This window comes from Capricornis sumatraensis, chromosome 5 (assembly GCF_032405125.1).
Source record: "Capricornis sumatraensis isolate serow.1 chromosome 5, serow.2, whole genome shotgun sequence".
NCBI classification, from domain to species: Eukaryota; Metazoa; Chordata; class Mammalia; order Artiodactyla; family Bovidae; genus Capricornis; species Capricornis sumatraensis.
The window spans coordinates 116,038,186-116,060,142 of NC_091073.1; the positions used below are offsets into that span (position 1 = coordinate 116,038,186).

The window sequence follows — 21,957 nt, forward strand, 5'->3', positions numbered from 1 at the left end:
TTCAAAGTCATTTCTTGGGCACTGTTACCCGGTAGTGTTTGTAGCAGGTGCAAATGGTTTCTCCCCACTCACTAAGGAGCTTGTATAAATTAACTTAATAATCGTGGCTCATGTTCTCCTACTGTGTGGAGGATGTAACTGTTACAGCTGAATGACATACGTGTTTGAACACTCTCTCCTAGAATGCACATGTGTATCTAATGGCAGCCACCGTCTTACATCAGTGAAAAAACAATATTTGAAGAAACAAATTTTTTATCTGCAAACTTTAAGCTTTTTACTTTTTTGCTTCTGAGATCTCTCCTGAAAATCTATTTAACACAACCTTCCAGTGTGTATTAGAGAAGTCCTTCTGAAAGAACAGGATCGAAATTTTAGATGAGAAGACTGGGGATTGGTCTCTGCATCATAAATCTTCTACATTAAGTGATGTCACAGTACAGTTCTGTGGGAAGTATTCTAACTTCCCTTCTCGGAAATACCGGTGTCCCAGACTTAAGCTCAGAGGAGTGACCTCAGTCAGGGGTCAGCAGACTTTCCATGAAGGGCCAGATGGTAAATACTTTAGACCTCATGCACACGTGGTCTTGTCTGCAACCGTTCAGCTCTGCATTGTGGCACAAAAGCAGCCGTGGCAACATCGAAACCGTGCTCCAGTGCAAGTTTCCTTCCAGCAGAACTTTGCCCCCAGGCAATAGTTTGCCAACCCCTGACCTCGACGGGCAAGGAGACTTCCAGGGGGTCCGGGGCTGCGTGTCAGACACCCGCTTCTCCCTTTAGTCTCTGTTCACTTGGAGGGCAGAGTTACTACAGAGTCACTTTCTCCATGTGCTAGACCAGAAGTCAAGGAGAGCAACAGCTCCCCTGTCTAACCACATAAAGTCCTCCTCAATTTGTCCATGACGTTCCTAGAATATTTTCCCATAAGAGATAGTAATTATAAGTGGGCCTTACAAGTCTGAAGTTAAAAGTCCTTGACAGATGAGTCCTTCAAAACCTAACAGAAGTGGAACCCCGCAGAACTATTACACTTGGGAAAGTGATAGTTCTTTGTGTATTTACAAGTTAAGTTAGCTTTCATGTGCCAGTCTGGAAGCTAACCAGCTTATTGAGAGTTGAAACAGCTGCTTGACCAATCAGTTTTAAATCTAAGCACTGATTTTTACAGTGTAGTTTTCATAAACATATCTTTTATTGAACTGTACTGTATATGGTAAGTCTTTTAAAACTGTGTATGTTTTTTTAAAGTGTGGCCTTTTATCAGGGTACAGATCCACACGTGTGGTTCAGGCCTTTTCATTTCATGGACTTATTCGTGAATTGCAGTTACCTGCTGTCCACACCGAGGAAGGTGGTAGTGCTTTGGTGCATGGAAATCCGCTTTATAGACGTATGGTTTCAACCCAGTCTGAGCCCTGCCTTCAAGGGAGAATGTGCTACCTGCATCCTGGCCATCTTAAATGGGGTTTCTTGGGTTAACGGTTTGGCCCAAATCTGGTTGGGTCTTAGCAAACATGACAGCCATTCCATTTGAAAAATCCATCATGTAGAGATTCTGTGGGCTTAAAATTGGAATTTAACTGTCTGAACAATGCTACTGTTACTACTAGCTGTAGACTTGCATCTCAAACTGGGCTATGTGTCTTAATTGAAAATCCCCACTCCACCATTTACTAAGGGTGACTTTAACCCCCTAGTAAATGGTGGTTAAAGTCTGTTCCTCAGTTTCCTCATCTGTAAAATGGGGATATTTTATCATCGTCATCATCATTATTATGTATTATTTGATGTTTGGCCATGAGTATGCATCAAAACCTCCAGTGTATGCCTGATAGTACACAGGATAAAATATGGAACATTTTATTCAGTACCTTGAGAAATTATGTTTATATTCAAACACTCTATTAGGAAGTAAAATACAAAACTCATGAACGGTTTTGAGATAAAACATCAACTTTCAAGAACTACTCTCCTTTTAGCAGCTCATTTAGGCTAGATGTACAGATTCTCTGGGGTCTGTGTTCCTTTTTCTTGCATTGTCCTTCAGAGGAAACAGTTGAGAGTCTGTGGCTTCCCTGCTACTGATGGTGTCGGGGGAACAAGCCTCAGCCATGTTAGTTTCAGTGTATCTTACTCTCTGTCTCTTGTGATTGAGTCTGTGGTGAGCCTCCAAAGAATACTTGACCTTTCTAGGTTTCTAATGTCATGTTTTTAAGTTTTAAAAACAAAATATATGTTATGAATTTGCTGACTGCTTTTTGATCCATTTTTTCATTTTGTTTTTCCTGTATACTGATCCTAATAGAATTAATAGAGACAGTCTTTGCTTAATTTTATTTAGTCCTTTTGAATTTGTACTCTGATATAATTGTCTGCCAAGTACAGTGGTGATCACGAGCTTATTTACCGTCAAATCAACAAAGAATGTAAATCACTGTCCCTCCTAAAACCTAATGACTTCATACCCAGGAGTTTGGGTTTTTTGGTTTCCCTGGTCATGACACTTTAATGAAGTCTGTGAAATGTGGAGAATGGCATTATGTCTGAAAAAAAACAATGTACATACCTTAATTTGAAAATGCTTTATTGCTAAATTATGCCAAAACAATTATAATAGCAACATCAAAGATCACTGACCAAGGGTCAGCTTAACAAATAATAATAATGAAAAAAGTTTAAATATTTTGAGAATAACCGAAATGCAGCACAGACACACAGAGTGAGCACCTGTTCTTGGAAAAATGGTGCTGACAGCCTTGCACAACTAGTGTCACCACAGACCTTCAGTTCCTATTTAAAAGCAAAAACCAGTGCCAAAGCACAGTGGAAGGAGGCTGGCCTGGGGTCGGTAGTCCTCCCTTGTTCACGGTTTCAGTCACCCACAGTCAGCCTGTCTCTGACAATATAGAATGAGAAGTTCCAGAGATAAACAGTCTGTAAGTCTTAAATTGCAGAGTATCGATAAGGGTATTACCCTCAAAAGTGTGAAACAGCACGTATCTGTAGGAAGGAGATTGACATAAAGACATTCGGATGGTTAATCATGATAACCTCGTTGAAGTCATTTGAAGAGGACTTGGAAACAAAGATACAGGTTACAGAGGAAGTGGTGCGCACCGGGGACCGGTTACTGTGGTTAGCATTCCCTCCCCACCCCAGCCTGAGTCAAAGGACCCCTTCCTTCCCTCCTCTTGTTTTCTTCCTCATACTAGGTAGGGCAGGATTGTGAGTTGAATTTGTCATTGGTTTTGTTTTAAAAAGACGCAAGTCCAAACTGTTGACCTGAGCTCACTCCCGCAGGCGGAGGCTCGTCTGCTGGAGGAGCAGCGCAGGGTCCAGGTGTACCTTCACGAGAGCACGCAGGACGAGCTCGCCAGGAAGTGCGAGCAGGTGCTCATCGAGAAGCACCTGGAGATCTTCCACACAGAGTTCCAGAACCTGCTGGACGCCGACAAAAACGAGGGTGAGCCGCGGAGATTCGGAGCGCGTGGATGTTGATTACGATCTGTGATGATGGAGTTGTGGGAAGGTCTAGACTCAGAGTTGGCACTACCACACCGGCCATTCCTTAAGAGGGCTGTGTGTGTGTGTGTGTGTGTGTGTGTACCTTGCGGTGTGTCGATCTCAGATCTCTGTAGCGTGTTTCGGGTGTGACTTTTTAGGAAGAACATCTTTTCAGTTTGATGTGGAGTCTTGACTTCTTCCATACACTTTCGCATCCAGTGATGCTACCACTGTTTTGTGCATGTGAGTGTGTGACTTTGATGCTGAAAATTCTTAGAGATGAGAAGGCTGCTGTTTTGCGAAAGTATTTCCCTAACCCTTCCTTGTTTTCCTGGGACGTGTGAGGAGCTCAGTAGAAGACTGGTGTTTAGACACAGGACTTTTCTTCTTTGGTGCTCAGAAATCAGCCATGTGCCATGCATATATTAAGCGAAGAATGTGGGGGCCCTTTTGTGGCTGAATTGTTTGTATAGTTGAGATGGATGTTCATAAATACTCCTTAAATTTATTCATTCTGGTAAATAATATTTGAGTGCCTATTATGTATTAGGCATAATCAGTTTCTCAATCTTGAAGCATCACCTGTAGTTCCTGTTCATCTTTTTTCTGTTATATCAGTGGTTTCTCCTGGCAAGGGGGAAATACGCTTTCATAATCACCTGATTTCATTGTTACTTTTGGCTAAATATAAAATATTTGCGTACAATTAAGTGCAATTGATTATTAGGTCTAAAACCACGGTGGTTTTATTTCACTGCACCTTTCATCTCTATAAATACGTATTTAGTGGGATGGATTTGCAAAGTTTGTTTTGATGCATAAAGGTGGCACCTTCTTCTTTCAGATTTGGGTCGCATGTATAATCTTGTATCTAGAATCCAAGATGGCCTGGGAGAATTGAAAAAACTCCTGGAGACACACATTCATAATCAGGGTCTTGCAGCAATTGAAAAGTGTGGAGAAGCTGCATTAAATGTAAGTACTGTTCAGCTGAACACCTGTCGGGCCTTAACCATTCCTGCGCATGGACTGCAGACGGGTGTCCTGTCTGCACCCACAGGTCTAGGGGGTAAGACTTTCACTGGACTCGTATAGAGAATTGGCTATTGGCTCTTTAGAGTAGGAGTTTCACAAGCATCTTTGTTTAGTAAATAGCTCCATTAATTTACCTCTGGCACTTCTTAGGCATTAAGGATGTTATTTCTTGATATTTTTTTTTCCTTTCATTGTTTGTCAAAATTAACATTCCTTGCACTAGAAGAGAGAAGATGATTCCATAGAAAGAACAGGCTGAAGCCTCCTAGAGACCTGGCTCCGGCACTGTGGGCCACAGGCTGCCCCATGCAGGAACTTTGGTCTGAGTACCGCCCTCCAGTTGGAGACCGCAGGGCTGTTTGCCCTGGAAAGGCCCTTAGTTGTATGGCATTTCTCTTACAACCCCCATCCCCACTGCTGCCCCCCCTCCAGGAGGCACCAGAATATTTCTGCTGCGTTTTCTGTGATTCAGTTGCTGATTTTACATAGGAAGTATTGCATGTTTCTGAGAGACAGGTAAGTTGTCTTCAGGTTTGTCCCTGTTGTGTGCTTAAATTTCAATTGTGTTTGGGACAGCTAACGGAGAAGAAAAGCTTCTAGAACACGGCTGGTTCTTCTGCCTGAGTCCAAAAACTTTTTGTCCCTGATTTTACTGTGTTTCGTGTAAAGTATTTCGAGTCTGTTTTCCTGTTATCTTTGGGGGCTCCCTTTTCCACTTTTCATTATGGGGCTCACTGCATCACTTGTTGCGACATCTGTGGATTATCAGAGGGAAGAATGTAAACACACCTTAGAGTTTTATAAAATAATATACTTTATACTTAGCAGACGGCAGAGTTCAGGCTTGGTGGTGGGTGCTGTGGAAAGTCTCCAGGTTTCAGGGTGAGGTCCCAGCAGTGCCGTGGGGCCCCTGCCCACAGCCCCCGGGGATGGTCCGTCCGGGCTCAGATCCAGCTCTGTTGTTCACTAACCACTGACCGCATTGCTCACTCGCTTGTCCTGTCTGTGGCAGTTAGGAAGGAAGACTAATGATGGTGACCACCTTCTAGAGGTTTTGTGAATAAAGAATACTTAATGCTTATAAAGGGCTTCTTACATGAAAGTACGCAGTGCTCAGCAGTGAGGATTGCAGTTTTTCTCAGGTATCCAGTCCTGTTTAATTTTTTTTAATTATGTAAAAATTAGATGATTTTTCTTATGTCCAAACTCTGAATATTCTTTGTTGAAAAGTCTGACGCACAGACACAGGTACACACATATGCACGTGTGGACTTACGTGAGACTCGAAAGGGGCCACCTTGATGAAGATATCTTTTCAACAACGTAAAGTTTTCCCAGTTGTTAATTCAAAGCCCATTTGGCCAGAAAGGCAGGGGTAGCCATCCATTTGGCTGGAAAACATGTTTTACTGCTAATAAATCTGATGTAGGCTTAAATTTTTACAGGTTTTAAGTTTGTAATGTGATTCGAATAATACTTATGTGTTACAAACATCAGAATGGCCTTAAGAATTTTCTGAAGGCATATTTTTCATAGTTAAATGGATTTGAGAATCACATGTGTTCCTGGGTAACTGGTGCCCAGGGAATTCCCCTCGAGGGGGAATTCCCCCTCGCTTCACCCAAATGGGAACTGGCAGTCCTCTCCCTGTGAAGTGTGGCTGAAAGCCTGAACATACATGCTGCTTTTAGACGCGCTGTGTCTTGTAACTGCCACGCCCCCAGGCCAGGGAACACTCGAGAACAAGGCTAGGGATCAGGGCTCCTCTCGGGGGACGAGGGCTTCAGGCCCACCCGCCATCACGGGAGATTCCAGCGGAGGATGAGAGCTGTTGGCCTTCAGAGGCTGGTGACTGAGGACAGGCGTGCCCAGCCACGCCGCCCGCGCCGTCGGCATGCCTCACGGAGGCTCCCGGAGGACGTCAAAACCTTGTGCACCAAGGACTCTTCAGTGATGGGTTTAAACTGCTTTAGAGCTGAACAGATAATTGTTTCAATAGGCAAGCTTTTTTCACCGGCGAGTCACCCCACGTCTAGCCTCTGGACAGAAGGGAGAGAGTGGACGGCAGGGTCAGCCAGCACATTCCATGCTGCGCTTAGGGAGACAGGCTAGAGCCCAGCGTGTGTGCTCAGCCGCTGGCCGTGTAGTGACGGTTTGTAGGAGAATGGTCAGATACAGGAGGAGACTTGAGGGGAGCAGCCTGGAAGCAGAGCCCGCACCTTCAGGTTCGTTTACAAAGACCGAAGCCCACGGCGTGGCCGGCTGCGTTCTTAGTTTTATCTACCACAGCAACCAGATATGTGATGGTGGCTGGTGCTATAACTCAAAGGCCCCATGTATGCTGCAGAGAAAATTGAAGTTGTTTCATTGATTCCGCAAGGATCTGTGGCCTGGCTCTGAGCCTAGGTTCCCATGTGAAGTGCCGCACCTCTGTGCTGCCCTCGGGTCTCAGCTTTCCTTCTCAGACCTCCATGCCCTCCTCCTCCTGCTCCAGTGACTGGATGGCAGGTCTGTTTTGAAACCTCACGTCTTCCCTCCTCCGTCCTTAGCTCAGCAGGGCAGCTGTGGGCTCAGTGCCCCTGCCCTCCCCTTCGCCCCCAGCAGCATTCGTCCCCTGAGATGGAGTCATTTCCTGCTGAGTCTGGACCAGCCGTGGGTCTTCACACCACCATACACGTGCCGTGCTGGACCTGCCTGGTTCTTCTCTCTTCCTAGATGTATGCCTTCTTTTTCCCCTGTGTATTACACACCTTCATCTTCCAATACCCTCAAATGCCATTCTTTCCCCAAAGCCTTTCTCGACCACTCCTTGGAACCAGCATCGTGTTGGACTGTTGACACGGCATTCACACTCCTTACATTTTGCTTGTCTGTGTAAATGTCTCCCGCAGAGCTGGCTTTATCCACCGTCGTGCCCTCAGCCCAGCTCCGTGCCTCACACAGAACAGGGTCGCAGTGCACTTGGGGCTTTGTGATGCTCCTCTCTGTCTCCAGCAGGATTCAGGGGGCTTACACAGTGCGTAACAGGCGGTAAGACAAATGAGACAGCAGCAAAGTAAGGGCTGCAGACACAAGCGAAGCTGAGTGCAGAATAGTGAGTGGCACTCAGAATGCATGCAATGAGGTGGTGAAGTCTGGTCTCTTGACAGAGGTGGGTCACAAATTTGCCTCCAGTGTTTTCCATCAGTACAGAAAGCCTGCTGGAAAAGACAGTTGGCTGTACTATGATGTACGGTCAGCTCCTTGATTCACACCGATCATAAGAAACAAGCCCTCAGCTCTGAGGAATGACTCTTATCGGCATTCAAAACTGATAATACCTTTCCTAATGCCCCATCTAAAGTGAACACCAGCCATGTGGAAAGTCATCCACATACAACGTAAATACAAAGTAAAACTATATCAGGTCATTGGATGGCTTTGTAATTTCCCCTGACACCAAAGTTTCACAGCAGAATGGAGTTCAGGGAAGGAGTCCGTGCAGACTAGTGAGCACTTGCTAGTGAGCACTTGATGATACAGTTGGTTTCATGCTGAATTTTTAATTAGCACTCTGTTCTGTAGCAATCTGGGCGCTATTGTTCTCTACAAAGAAGGCCTCATAAATCAGGTATAGAGAATGTTTCGTTACTGTCTTCAGGGCAGAAATGGCAACAGATAAGCACAAAGTCCTCTTTGAAACTGTATCTTGACTGAGTGACTTCAGTCTAACTGGACCTGAAATGTAACCTAGCAAGAGTGGGCTTGTAGATACTTTGATGTCCAGCGGGACTGTTGGTCTAACAGTGGGAGGCTGGGCTGTGACCTGGACTGGGGCACAAAGTTGTCAACATTTATTTGCAGGTTTGGTGGCGGAGGGGGAGGGGGGGAGGGGGGTAGTGTTCTCCTGAGATGAAAAGGCATTTTCAGGAGTGGCACGGGGCTGCTGGCTCCAGGATCGGGAGTGACAGTGCTTGTAAGAGGAGCACTTAAAATGGAGAATTTTAGAGACAGACATAAAATCAGGGCGCTCTGACAAGCATGTTTTCAGCATAAGACTAAGGAGTGAGCCTGAGGCCGTATATCAGACTTGTAAAAAAAGTTCTATGGTTTGGGTTGAGAAGTTGGCTTAGGTGTAATTATAAGAACCGAATTGTGTACGAACTTACCCCGGAATAAACAGAGTAACATGGTGCTGGGTGCTTCTGGCAGATGGAGGGTTAAGTGATATATCCAAGATTCCCTTTCTCTCTGGAGTAAAATCCCAAATATAAACTTAGTTCTGACTCAGTCTTCCTGTGGATGGAGAGAGAAGAGAATGATCCTCTCAGAGCCACACCTGCTCGGGAGCCTTGCATGGGGAGCGTGGTGTAGCTCCGTCTGGTCCAGGGGATGGAGCACTCAGCCTCAGCCAGGTCTTCCCAGAGTACAGAGTGGGTGGGAGAAGGTCCTCAACCAGCACTGCTGAACGCTGGGTGATGGATCATGGTGTCAGATTTTACTATTTCTCATTTTGAATATGTTGAACATTTTCTGTAATAAAACTTAAACAGAAAGAAAAAAAGAAATGCACTGGTTTTGATGCAGTTGATGTGGGAAAAGAGAGGGGACTGAGGAGCTGTTTTAGGATAAAAGGAAACAGTTTTATACAGTAAGTCCACCTGATCCTTTTAATTACAGAGAACTGATAACATGGTGGCAATGCAGATTGGTCCAGAAAACATGCAGGTAAATTGTCCACTCTGTCTTGCCATGAGATGAAGAGAACAACCTTTTTCTCTGGGGAAAAAAACACAAATAAATGTCCATTTTTAGTCTGTGATCACCAGGCTCTGAGGAGATTCACTGTGTCCTTCGTGTAACCAGGAAGCTCCCTTCTCTCCTCCACCTGTAGGGGGAAACCTCAGTCCTTTCTTCCATAGGCACACCCATCAAGGAGCCTCCTCCAACCCAAATCCCCACACCAATCTCAATTCTGGCTTAGCCTTGCTGTGCGCCCGCCCACCCTGAAGAGGCGGCGCCTGGTTCCCAGCCCAGTCAGAGGAGACCGTGAACTTCTCTCGGTGTTTGAGCTCATACCCGGCAAGGGGGGGCAGCCTGAGCAGCACCCCACGAGGATGCTGACCATCGTGTGAGGGGGGAGGCCTTGCTGTCCAGGGTTCAGGAAGGTTCTCAGAAAATACTGGTGACGAGTCCAAGATTGGCAGCTGGGATCCTACACGGAGCCCCCAAGAGGTCTGCTGGGACAGGAAGCGGGGACGGGGCAGGTAAACCTGAGAGGACGGCCTGGGCTGGCCAGACCAGGGAGACCCCGAAGGCTAGGAGTGAACGCCTTAATTCCAAGGACAAGAAGAAACCAGGTTAGGCTGTATAAGAAGCCTGAAACTGACAATATGATTTTCTTTTCTCCTTTTTTTAAAAAAAATGAAATTGCTACCATGTGAAAAATGGATTAAAAGGAAGAAGAACTGTTAGCATACCAGTTAGGTTTGTTAAGAGTGGTTCAGATAGAAATGACACGGCTGGTGATGGGAACGCAGAGAAGGAACGAGGCAGTTAGACTCTGTAACAGGCAGGGTTCATGTCGGATGATTGTTGAAGCTGGACAGTGAATACAGGAGGCAAGTTTTACGGTCCTTTGTGATTTTGAATATATCTGAATCTTTTCTACAATAAAATGTTGACAGAAAAGAAATGTAAATAGCAGTGCAGAGGGCGGCAGAACCATGGGGCAGTCAGGCCGACTCTGACGCGGAGTTCAGGAATCCCCCTGTGTCCAGGGGAGGTTGTGTGAGCCGAGTGGGGACATCTGGTCTGGAGAGGAATGTGCCAGCCACGGGCAGAAGATGCCCATCACGTAGGAGTTGGATGAGGTCCCCTCACCCCACCCCCCGCCCCCTGGGACCAGCCTGAGCAGTGTCGTGTTTCTAATATGCAGAGACCTCTTGCATAGTGAGAGTAATCACGCAGATTGCTAAGTACTCCATTCGTTTTTTTTTTTTTTAACATCCAGAATTCGCGTCTACATGTTCTTAAAGCATGCATTTTATCCAGCTGGCCGGAAAAAAAAGCATGCATTTTTTCCTCTGCCCTCACCTCTCTTGCTTTTGTGACCCTGCCATCTGGGGCCCTCGGAAACAGCTCCTGCACATCACCATTTACCTCCCGGTTGCCTTTGAACGCTTTCTCCTCCCTTTTCCATTGCCCTTTGCCATTGCCCTTTGCCATTGCCGACGGCTCCTTCCTCAGACTCCCTCCTCTGCGCTGCTCCTGTGTGCCCCTGCCTCCGTCTGCTCTTGGCAGCTCCGAGGTGGCTTCTCTCAGGGCCTCAGAAGCTAATTCAAGTCTCCAGGGCTCAGCGCCTTAGCACAGTCTTCCCTCAGGAGGTTCCATCCACACCCTCGCTTCTCACCAGCCAGACTCCCGGCTGGGTCTTCTCCTGTTAGCCGAAAGGATCTGGAATTGGAGTCTGAAGGTTTCTGTTCCCTTAGAGAAGGTCTGTCTTTCCATGGGGCATTCATACCTGGCATTTCTTGGGACTTTTATGTTTTTTCCAAATCCTGGATCTGAGAAAAATCAGTCAAGAAGTGAAGACAGGGGAGAGCGTGTAGTTCTCTTGCAAACATAATGGTCAACATAGAGGTGCTGCTGACTCAGAGGACTCCATCGAGGTGGGAACTCCGAGCTTCAGGCCGTCTCTGGGAACCAGGCTGAGACAGAGGGGCAGTCCAGTGGGTCAGCCATCCTCCTGGGCAATGCCCAGTTATAAATGTGTGTGTGTCGTCCTCTGCTCCTAAGAGGCAGTCCTTCTTGCAAACGAAGCAAATATTAATCTGTTTATATTCATAATACACTTTATATCAATCCTGTGAGTGATGTTGCAAGAAACAGCAAGGTTTGGAAGCAAATTAAGTCCTTAAATTGGCAGTTTTTGATATGTGATTCTTTTTAATGCTGCTAATAATCTTACTGTGTGATAGTGTTGGCATTTTCCAGTGTTTGGGTACTTGTTGGAGGTGAAAGCTCTTTGTAAATACTTTAAAAGAACCAGTGCCAAGAGGAAAACAGTATGAATGATGAGAAATAATTTGACATGAAATCAGAAAACAATCTAAAATCTGAATTGGCAAAAGCAGTATCAATTCCAATGGCAAAACCAAAATTAAGTCAAGCGGACAGTATTTTCATTGTTAAGAAAAAAAGAAAAGAAATGAGTTTATATGAAGTAAGATGTGTGCTGAGGGACAGGTATTTTTGGATGCAGGCTTAGGAATCAGATTATTAATAGAGAATGCAAGAACTTCTACACCTGGAATCATTCTCCGGAAACTAAGAGCAGGATTGTACAATGGGACAGTTAATGCTGTGTGTGTGTGTGTGTGTTTTCTAAGTTTTAAGATAGAAAAATTTTTAAACATTAAATATATGTGGCATCCACTTTCAATATTTTAAGTGATTTTTATTTGGCAGTTTTTTGTGTTAAGTTCCCTTTTAACATTTTATCAAATGTCTGCCCAGTAGAGACTACTTTACATGTCACTGAAATGAAAATCTTGCCACAGTACTTTTATTCATAATAATAACAGGTCTGGCATGTTTATTATATCTTTAATAACAGAAAACCTCTGAACCTCCTGGTATAACCCTATCACAGAAGAATGATTTAATGGTGACCCAAGATCAAGTCAGGTGTCACAGAAACGCAGAGTAATTGGAATTGGGGGAGTTGTGGTTTCTCCTTCCTGAACCGGAGGAGAAATACTCATCAGGAATTGGGGCGCGCTGGCAGACCGTTGACACCTCCCGTCAGTGACGTGCTGGCCGGGGAGCCCTGCGCTCGTGCTGAGCCCCGCGTCCAGCAGCACCACCTGGGCTCCGCCTGTCTGCCGGACCTCTCCCTGGGCCTTTTCCTCTCTGAGACTCTCAGGAGCAGGCTGCCCACATCAGGCTGGCCAGGTGCCTGCCCTGGAGTTTGTTTCTTCGTCTCTAAGGGGGAGGCCAACAGCCCTGACCCCACAGTGTGACGGGTCAGGCCTGCGAGCTCAATCTGCCCTCTGACACGCAGCCAGCCCTCGGGTTGGCCACTCTGGTCTTCGTATGACCCCAGACTGTCCCCTCCGCCCCGTCTTTCCTGCCTGCCTTCTGCAGCACTCCCGAAACCTCCCCTAAGGCTGGTTCTCACATCGCCTTTCTATTCTCTGTCCAAAGAGTCCCAGTGGCCACCTCGCCGATCGCCTGGTGCTCTGACGGTCTCCGGGCCTGGCCTTTCCCACCCTAGCTCTCTACTTGTCCTCATCCATCTTCAGATTTCCCGGGTGTACTAGTCAGACCCTCACTGCCACGTGTGACCCACCCCTGCCCTTGCCCACATGTCCTGAGATCTCAAACCTACATTATTTTTGCATTGCCTGCTCAGCTAAGTTCTAAGTAACTTATTGACGGGTTTCCCCAGCCAAGACAAAGTCCAGAATATGAAATCTTCAACGGCAAAAGTAGACAGAGCAAAGCTGTCCCTTTGAAAGTTTGTTTTGTGTGGTTCCTTTGAGTTTTCAAATAATTTGAGAAATCACTTTTTCGTGTAGCTCGGAATTAGTATTTCATTTTGAGTACAGAGAATATATTTTCTTTTATTATATCTATAAGCAGAATATCCTATGTGTTTTGATGATGGGATGTGAACTATTTCTTGATCTTATTTGTTAGCATCTTTGAAGAAGGAAGCAGATCTTTTGGAATATTTTCCAGTAGCGTGTGAGTATACAGTCTAGTCCCCAGGAAACAACTCATGTCTGTTTTTCCCTCTCCCCAAGGACCCCAAAATGTATGTACAGACAGTGTTGGATGTTCATAAAAAATACAACGCCCTGGTGATGTCGGCATTCAACAATGATGCTGGCTTCGTGGCCGCGCTGGACAAGGTGGGTATGCTGACCTGTGGCTCCATGCAGGACTGAGCGGACGGCCCGCGGGCCTCTGACTGTGTGTCTGTGGTCTGCAGGCCCGCGGGCCTCTGACTGTGTGTCTGTGGTCTGCAGGCTTGCGGTCGCTTCATAAACAACAACGCAGTCACCAAGATGGCTCAGTCGTCTAGCAAATCACCCGAGTTGCTGGCTCGATACTGTGACTCCCTGCTGAAGAAGAGGTACTAGTGCGTTTGTGCATTTTCTTAGTAAACCTGCTTAAAACCTCGGCCTCTAGTGAGGAGTTGAAAGTTCTATTACGTGTGTTACATTGTAATTTTTTTGTACCTTTTGAGAAAAATACTGTAAACTGAGTACACCTTCTTTGTCTTCCTGAAAGTCATTTCATGTCATATGTTAACGTGGCCCAGTTCACCTGTTTCTTACGTCTGTAATTGTAGACGGTGTGAGCGTGACCCTCCTAGCTAAAAGGCTAAAATTTGGAGCGCTATCAAATGAAAAACTTTCGTATTTTAAATACGCAGGCACTCTGGCAGAGCTTGAGTTTGTTTGGCAGGACACACAGCTGCTTTTTTAGCCATTGTCTTTTCAGAAACTGTCTCATCGAGTCTGTTGATAGGCTATTCTTTTGTTAAGGCAGCTGACGCAGACAGAGTGGTGGAGAGCTCCGAAGTGCGGGTCTAATGAACGTGCGTTAGTGACTAGAGGCAAGTGGGCGCCAAGGGAACCTTTGAGGAGAGGGACACGGCCCCGGCCTCTCAGGGAGAAGCTCGGAGCTTCCGGCCAACCGTTCTGAAGCAGGAGCACCTCTTCAGAGCCTGTTTGGTGGTTGGGTCATTTTAGATGAATTTATAGGGATCTCTTTTAGAGAGGACTCTTAGAGCAAAACCTTTAAATTTGTGTTTGTCCTGAAGTCACTTTTCAATATTTAATATTTGCTCATAGACCAGAGTGAACGAGTCAGTTGCTAAAGGACAGCCATCTGTTTTGCAGACATAACGACAAGCGGGAGGCGGCACTGGGGAGGGAGTTTAAAATGCTCTCCCACTACCTTTAACTATTAGGCCATTGAACGGCCTTTTATTTTTTCAAAGTTGAGTTCAAGCATATCGAGGAAAGCAATTAGAAAAGTGAAGCTAATTTACTTAAATTTAAATGGCTTATCTTAAAGGAAAACGATTCAGAATGTTTTGGGAAACTTTTAATTTTTGTTGTGGATATTCTAAATGATTATTTGGAAGGATAGTTTATGAAATAGAATATAAAATTGCCAAATGGCCACAGGTTAAAAAAGCTAACCTTCCCTCATCCACGTGCTGATCTGAAAAAGAACTCACCGTTTGAACCGCATCTGATATGGTAGTTTGGCAAAGAGGTGCTTGTTTAGTAAACATTTGCTGGTTTGTTTTATTAATAAAACACCGTGCCTTTTAAAAATTTTCAGTTCCAAGAACCCAGAAGAAGCAGAACTTGAAGACACGCTCAACCAAGTGGTAAGGTGCTGGCTAGTTACGTCGGTTTTTAGGAACTTTTTCTCTGACAGATGGATTATAGGTTATGTTTATGAGGCATCTGAACAGTAGTAGAAGCACTTATTTTATTCTAAATCTGATCTTACTCCCTATACTGAGTCAGTAATTTTAGCATTTGTGCCTTTCTCATTAGTAATAAGTCTAGACCAACTTAGTGTGATTTAAGGAGTGGATGACAGTATTAAAAGATTATGGGGGCAGTATTTTCTGTCACTCTAAATGTCAGCATACGGGGTGGGACAGAACAAGACCCACATGTTGCTTCCCGGCCTGTGGCTGGGACCGGTCGTAAGGTGTGTGTGTGCTCTCTGGCGGCTTTCCAGATGGTGGTCTTCAAGTACATCGAGGACAAGGACGTGTTTCAGAAGTTCTACGCGAAGATGCTGGCCAAGAGGCTTGTGCACCAGAACAGTGCGAGCGATGATGCCGAGGCGAGCATGATCTCCAAGCTGAAGGTAAGGCTGGCTTCTCCCAGAGAGTGCAGCCTCGGGCGCCGAGGCTCCCGGTCCCTCCAGGCTGTCGGCTGGGCCGAGCCGCCAGCTGTGATGGCAGTGTGAGCACTGCCGCTGCATACCAAGAGCCCACCACCATTGTCGAGACGCATCCAGGCCCCCCACCAAAGTCGCTGAGACGCGTCCAGGCCCCCCACCAAAGTCGCTGAGACGCGTCCAGGCCCCCCACCAAAGTCGTTGAGACGCATCCAGGCCCCCCCACAGTCGTTGAGACGCATCCAGGCCCCCCCACAGTCGTTGAGACGCGTCCAGGCCCCCGTCATAGGGCTGCCTGTGCTCTCCCCGACACTCATGTGTGTGCCCATGTGCACACACACACAGGTTCCCAGACACAGACATGCGTGCACACACACACACACACCGTTCTGCTGCAGCTGAGCCCACCCAGCGCATCCTTTCCCGGCTCCCGCGCACAGCCCCAGCTCTGCACGCCCCCAACCCCAACCCGCCCACTCCCCCCACCACCAGGAATCGCCAGGAGTGGCCTCCACTCATACGTTTTGTTGGCCTTGAGCAAGTGGGGCTTTTTGTATTTCTCTGGGCTTGGTTGACTGTTAGTAACCCCACGTCTGCAGGAGGACAGGAAACATCAGTGTTAGCTGGCTATTGAGCATTTATTTCTTAATTCGGCTCCCGCTGCACCTGGCCTCTCAGGGCTGTTCCATGTTTTACGGCGTATTTCACTGTGACCGGAAATTAGTTAATGTGAGTGCTACTCCGTGCGGGCTGCTGTGATGGAGTACCGTAACTCAGTGGCTCAAACAGGAGAGAAGTGTTCGCAGAGCTCCAGAGGCTGCCAGGATGCCCAGATCAAGGTCCAGGCAGCTCAGTGTCCAGTGCAGGCTCCCCGCCCGTCCCCCTCCCCCTTCCCTGAGGACGCCCAGCCACGTCCCCACCCGGCCAACTCTTCCCCACATAGAGGTCCACCCTCAGGACCTTTCCTAAACCTCCTTATCTCACCGTGGCCCCACTTCCAAGTGCCAGCAGCCTAGGACTTCAGCATGGGATGGGGGTGTGGGGGATGGGCAGGTCAGTCTGCGGCCACGGGTAAGACAGACAAGCCAAGTCGTCTTGGTGTTCTCGTGCTGTCAGAAATCCTCGCTCTTCCTGCCCGAGTGGCAGTCACTGTGTTCTCCGCCAGTTGCTGACGGTTCTGTTTACAGCTGTGTAGGCTTTGATAGCGTATGGACGTTAATCAGTGCATGTTCATACCGTGGGCTCCTGTACCTGCTGCAGCTTCAGTACTGCCGTTCAGCGTCTCCTGTGTGTATGCTCCCCGTCAGACTCCCCTGTATACATCTCTGTCTCTGGAGAAGTTAATAAGGCAGTTGTCTGGGTTCATTTCAGCAAGCTTGTGGTTTTGAGTATACCTCTAAACTTCAGCGGATGTTTCAAGACATTGGCGTAAGCAAAGATTTGAACGAGCAGTTCAAAAAGCACCTGACGAACTCCGAGCCACTGGATTGTGAGTATCCCCTGGTTCCCGAGCTTCCTTGACCAGGCAGGGCAGGGCTCTTGGAGGAGGCGGTGCTCTTTGTAGTGAGTGCGAGAGATGGCAGCTTTATCAGAAATTCAGGGCCAGGCACACAGGAAGTCTGCACCCCATGCCTCCTGCCTCCTGGGTGATGACAGGAGGTGAAGCCGGGGAAGGGGGTTGGCATTTCCCCCGAGGGGCCGAGCCGGTGGGGGTCTTGTGTTCAGGTCCTGAGCCCTGACCTCTTCCACTGGCTGGCATGGCTGCCTCAACCTGGCCGGTCGCCAGCTCAGGGGTGCCAGTTACAGTTTAAGTTCCAGTTAACGTTTTTTCACTTAAGTTTGATTCCATTCTAGCAGTTTCTTCTGTTATAAGAAACTGCCATGGCCATACAGATGACCAGTCAAAACCTGGCTCCTTGATTGCACTGGGGGTCAGGACAGGCTGGTGTCAGGACACAGAGGTCCTCTGGGCTCCTGCAAGGTCTGACTGCAGCAGGGTGTGGCAGGTTTCACTGACATGGTGATTCTCTTGTTTTTAAATGAAAATGAGGCTGTACTTGCCCCAAATCAAAAGCACCATTCCATTGTAAAACCTGACCATGGTGCCAGCAGACTTGTTGTCAGCTGTCTGCAGTGATGACATTATGGTATAATTTATAGATCATGTGTGTGGTAGATACATACAGTCTTTGTGCTGTACACAGAGTCTTCAGCGCCACACAAAGCATAATGAAGTCGGTTGACTTGTGCTTCTCATTGTCTTGAGTTTGAGGCTCTCAGGCCATCCAGCCTGAGGAACTCAGGTGTACCCTGAGTGGACTGAGCTTATTGGTGGCTGAAAACCAGAGCAGATGAAGCCAAACAGGCACATGGTGTTATAATTCTGAGTTAGACGGGGAATGAAAGACTCACTCTGCAGGGAGAGAATTTGTGGCTCTTTTTCCCTTTACTTCCCAGGTGGCTCAGACAGTAAAGAATCTGCCTGCAATGCGGGACATCCTTGGGTGGGAAAGATGCCCTGGGAAAGGGAATGGCAGCCCACTCCAGTATTCTTGTCTGGAGAATCCCTGTGGACAGAGGAGCGTGGTGGGCTACAGTCCATGGGGCTGCAAAATCAGACACAACTGAGTGACTAACACTTTCCCTTTACTAAATTTAATTGAAATTTAGTGTGTTTCATCCTTAGTTTTATATTAAAGCAGGATTTTTCATTTAGTGTGTTTTTCTTTTAATAAAAAGCAATTTAAGTTTACCTGCTCTGTTGGCATTTTCCAGTTTATAAGGCTAATGTATTCCTGAACTTTCCCCTCCCCCAGTGGATTTCAGTATTCAAGTGCTGAGTTCCGGATCGTGGCCCTTTCAGCAGTCTTGCACGTTTGCCTTGCCGTCGGAGGTAAGGATGGGTTCCTCTTCTGTTCCATTGGTGTTGGGCAGGGATGAGGAGGAGCCCCTTCATGCCGGCATGCCTGCAAAAGGCCTTCCTGCTGGCCGAGCCGTGACCAGGCAGCCCTGAGCACTGGCCGGCGTGGGGTCAGGAGGTGGCATCTCCGGTCCCACTCAGCAGTGGTGGTTTACTCTCAGAAAGTAGGACCTCGTAGTTCGGTGATGAACGTCATGGTGATCCCTACTTGTCTTGAACTAGAGACTTTTTTTAATTGTACTTTCAAACGTGTAAATTAACGGGCTTCTGCAAGATAATGAACACTTGATACTTGCAGTTCACTTTCATGTCAGCATGTTGTCCTGTGAACTAGGCCCAGTGTGTGTTTAGAGATGACTGTAGGATGTGTTGAGGCACGTGTTTCACAGGCGCTCCCCACCTTGTACGCAGCTGGAGCGGAGTTACCAGCGATTCACAGCCTTTTACGCCAGCCGTCACAGCGGCAGAAAATTGACGTGGTTATATCAACTGTCAAAAGGAGAATTAGTAACAAACTGCTTCAAAAACAGATACACTTTGCAGGTAAGATCACTTTTTATTTTGGAGGTTTGTTTGTTTGTTTCATATAAATGAAGATAAGATGAAGTATTGAAATCCAGTGGTAACACGTGACAGAATCTAGAGTTAAGCTTCTGCAAAATAATACCGAGGTTAAACAGCTTGGATTTTATGAGTCGGAGAGGTGAGTTCTCTCTAGCTAAGGGAGAAGCTACTCACTAATGCTGAACCTCACTTTTCTCCTCCACAAAAGTGTGGAGGCGGTGTTAGAGCTTGGACTTTGTGTGCGGTGTGAAGATGAAGTGAAGTTGAATGTATTTTAATAAGCGTTTGAGGGCTTCCCTGGTGGCTCCGCAGCAAAGAGTCTGCCTGCCAGTGTAAGAGACGCAGGTTCAGGACCTGAGTCAGGGAGATAGCTTGGAGGAGGAAATGGCAGCCCACTCCAGCTTCCCGTTCTTGCCTGGGAAATCCCATGGACAGAGGAGCCGAGGAGCTGCAGTCCCTGGGGTCGCAGAGTGTCCTTGACACAGCTTCTGCTTGACATTCACTAGTGTTCAGATACCAGCTTTAAAAGCTGGAGTTTTCTGTCTGTAATTGTGATACTAGCTCTCTTCTTTGCGGGGCAGTTTCCTGTCAACAGCAGCCTCGGCGCTCGCTCCCTGCGGCGCTGCGCACCACCTGATGGTAACTGTCACTTGCTTTCCGGTTTGTCGCTGAGCAGCCAAGCATCAGCCTGGCGAAGGGACCTCCTCTGGCTTCTGGCTGATAAGAGCCACAGTTTCCGTTAAGATCTTGTCCCTTAAAGATTCCATCTTGAAGAGGGTTCACTTGTGTGCTTATAAGCTTCTAAAAGCAACTGTAAATCTGTAAGTGTTAAGAAACTTCTGACTGCATTTTGCAGACTCAACCCGCTCATTAAACTTTCAGCAATTCTACTCTGATAAACTGAAGTGTCTGATACTCCATCACACCAGGTCCAGAGGTCTTTATCAGCTTGAAAGTGGATTTCTATACAGCTAACCCTTGAGCAGCGTGGGAGTTTGGGGCACCGACCCCCTGGACAGTTGAAAATCTGCACAAAACTTAGAGTCAGCAGTTTGCATCCAATGGTTTCCTTACATCTTCAGATTCAACAAACCTCAGATCTGTAGCACTGTCCTATTTACCGTTGGGGGTGGGGAATCCACAGATAAATGGACTCACACAGTTCAAACCCATGTCAAGGGTCCCCTATGCAATTGAAATTGTTTTCTTTCTTCCCAAGTATACATAGAAGAATCTCTGAGTTCAGACTTCATTACCTAAAATTTCAGTGCCCCCCCCCCCCCGCCCCGCTTTGGATCAGTAGACACGTAAACTTTATCGAGACCATTTACATAAAAAGACACCCCATCTTAAGTATTCAGTTTGCGTCATTCAAAGGTCCACTGTATTTACATGGACAAAACGTGTGGAAGGAGATGCAGAATCCTCGAGTGTCTGTAAAGGTAGGGAGCAGCGTCTTTCAGGAAGAAGCAGGTCATGGTGGAATTGTGAGACGTGCGTTGCTCCCACTTAATGGATCGGCTTTGTTTTTTGCGTCTATTCAGAGCACTGGTTTCCTAAGTAAGTTCTTTTGGGTGTTGCCCAGCATTTAGCTCTTTCCTCTCTTTCCTTCGCATGGGGCCCCAAAGGCATCCACATTCCAGATGGCCATCCTGCTCCAGTACAACACGGAGGATGCCTATGCCGTGCAGCAGCTGACGGACAGCACCCAGATCAAAATGGTACTCCAGCCTCGGTGTCCTGGGGAGGGGAAGGATCCATGACCCTGAATAGGCTCCTCTTCCAGGGCTCAACACATGATGTGTTCAAAGCTTAATTTTCAAACTCAGTGTAACATGAACCTGCCCACGCACATGCCCACATGGCTCGCTTTTCTCATTCATTTAGCTTGTTCTCAGCCCTCTTTCCAGCTAAGCTTTCCCTTACTAAACTTAAATTTTCACCAAATGTTATCCTTCCTGCTAATCGTTTTTTTATTGAGTTACATTTCGCATGACACTGAATCCACCATTTTATACTACTCAGTGGCTTCCACAGGGCTGTACGACCACCGTTGTCATACAAATCCAAATAGTTCCATCAGCGGAAGAAGAAACCAGTAACCGTTAGCAGTAATTGCTCTTTACCTTCATCTTTTTGTGACGGAAAAAATACACTCAAGTATACGGACGGGCCACACCGTGTCTATCCATTTATCAGCCGATGGGCGTGCGAGTTGCTCCTGCTTTTCGATTATTATGAGTGACACTCCTGGGAACACGTGTGTGCAGGCCTTTCAGCTCTCCCGGGTGTAGACCTAGCTGTGGAATTACAGTCGTGATAGCTTACGTTTACCTTCTGGAGGGACTGCCGGGCGGCCCCACAGTGGCTACCCCCGCTCGTGTCCCAGCAGCAGTGTGTGAGCTTCAGCCTCCCTGCATCCTTGCCAGCACGGTGCTTGTCCATTTCAGTGGATATGAAGTAGTGCCTCTTTGTATGTTTACGCCCGCTGTTAACTGGGTTATTTGTCGTTTTGTTGAGTTGCAAGAAGTCTTCATATATTCTGTGTAGTAGACCCTTTTCGGATAAGTGATTTACAGATATTCCCTCTGCTCTGTGGGTTTTCATTTTCTTTATCACGCACATGGTTTTAATTCTGATGAAGCCCACTCTATTTTTCCTCTGTTGCTTATGCTTTTGGTGTCAGACATCTGAGGAGTCATTGCCTAATCGAAGGTCAAAGATTGCTCTTGCCCTGTTTTTTCTTGAAGTGCGGTTGACTTATTATTAAAGTATAATTGAAGTATAAATTAATACATTAGTTTCAGGTGTACATCATAGTGACTGGATATTTTTATACGTTTTTCCCCTCTTGGTTGGTACTGGCAACCTTGTCGAAAGTCAGTTGGTTCTAGATGTCTTTCTAGATTCTCAGTTCTTCTCCACTGATCTAAACGTCTTGCCTTATGCCAGTACCACATCGTCTTTGTGTAATAAGTTTTGGAATTGAGACATCCAGCTTTGTTCTTTATCAA

General features: G+C 46.8%; 1 protein-coding gene across 1 annotated transcript in view; it reads left to right on the forward strand.

Annotated features, from left to right (window-relative positions):
* The window catches only part of CUL1 (cullin 1), an 88,210-nt gene that overhangs the window by 62,219 nt on the left and 4,034 nt on the right, over nt 1-21,957 (forward strand). The window contains exons 8-17 of the mRNA XM_068972800.1: nt 3,301-3,463; nt 4,349-4,479; nt 13,329-13,436; nt 13,554-13,660; nt 14,884-14,932; nt 15,295-15,426; nt 16,831-16,948; nt 18,276-18,352; nt 18,791-18,922; nt 20,572-20,664. Coding sequence (XP_068828901.1) covers nt 3,301-3,463; nt 4,349-4,479; nt 13,329-13,436; nt 13,554-13,660; nt 14,884-14,932; nt 15,295-15,426; nt 16,831-16,948; nt 18,276-18,352; nt 18,791-18,922; nt 20,572-20,664 — 1,110 coding nt within the window. The remainder of the gene's footprint in view (nt 1-3,300; nt 3,464-4,348; nt 4,480-13,328; nt 13,437-13,553; nt 13,661-14,883; nt 14,933-15,294; nt 15,427-16,830; nt 16,949-18,275; nt 18,353-18,790; nt 18,923-20,571; nt 20,665-21,957) is intronic.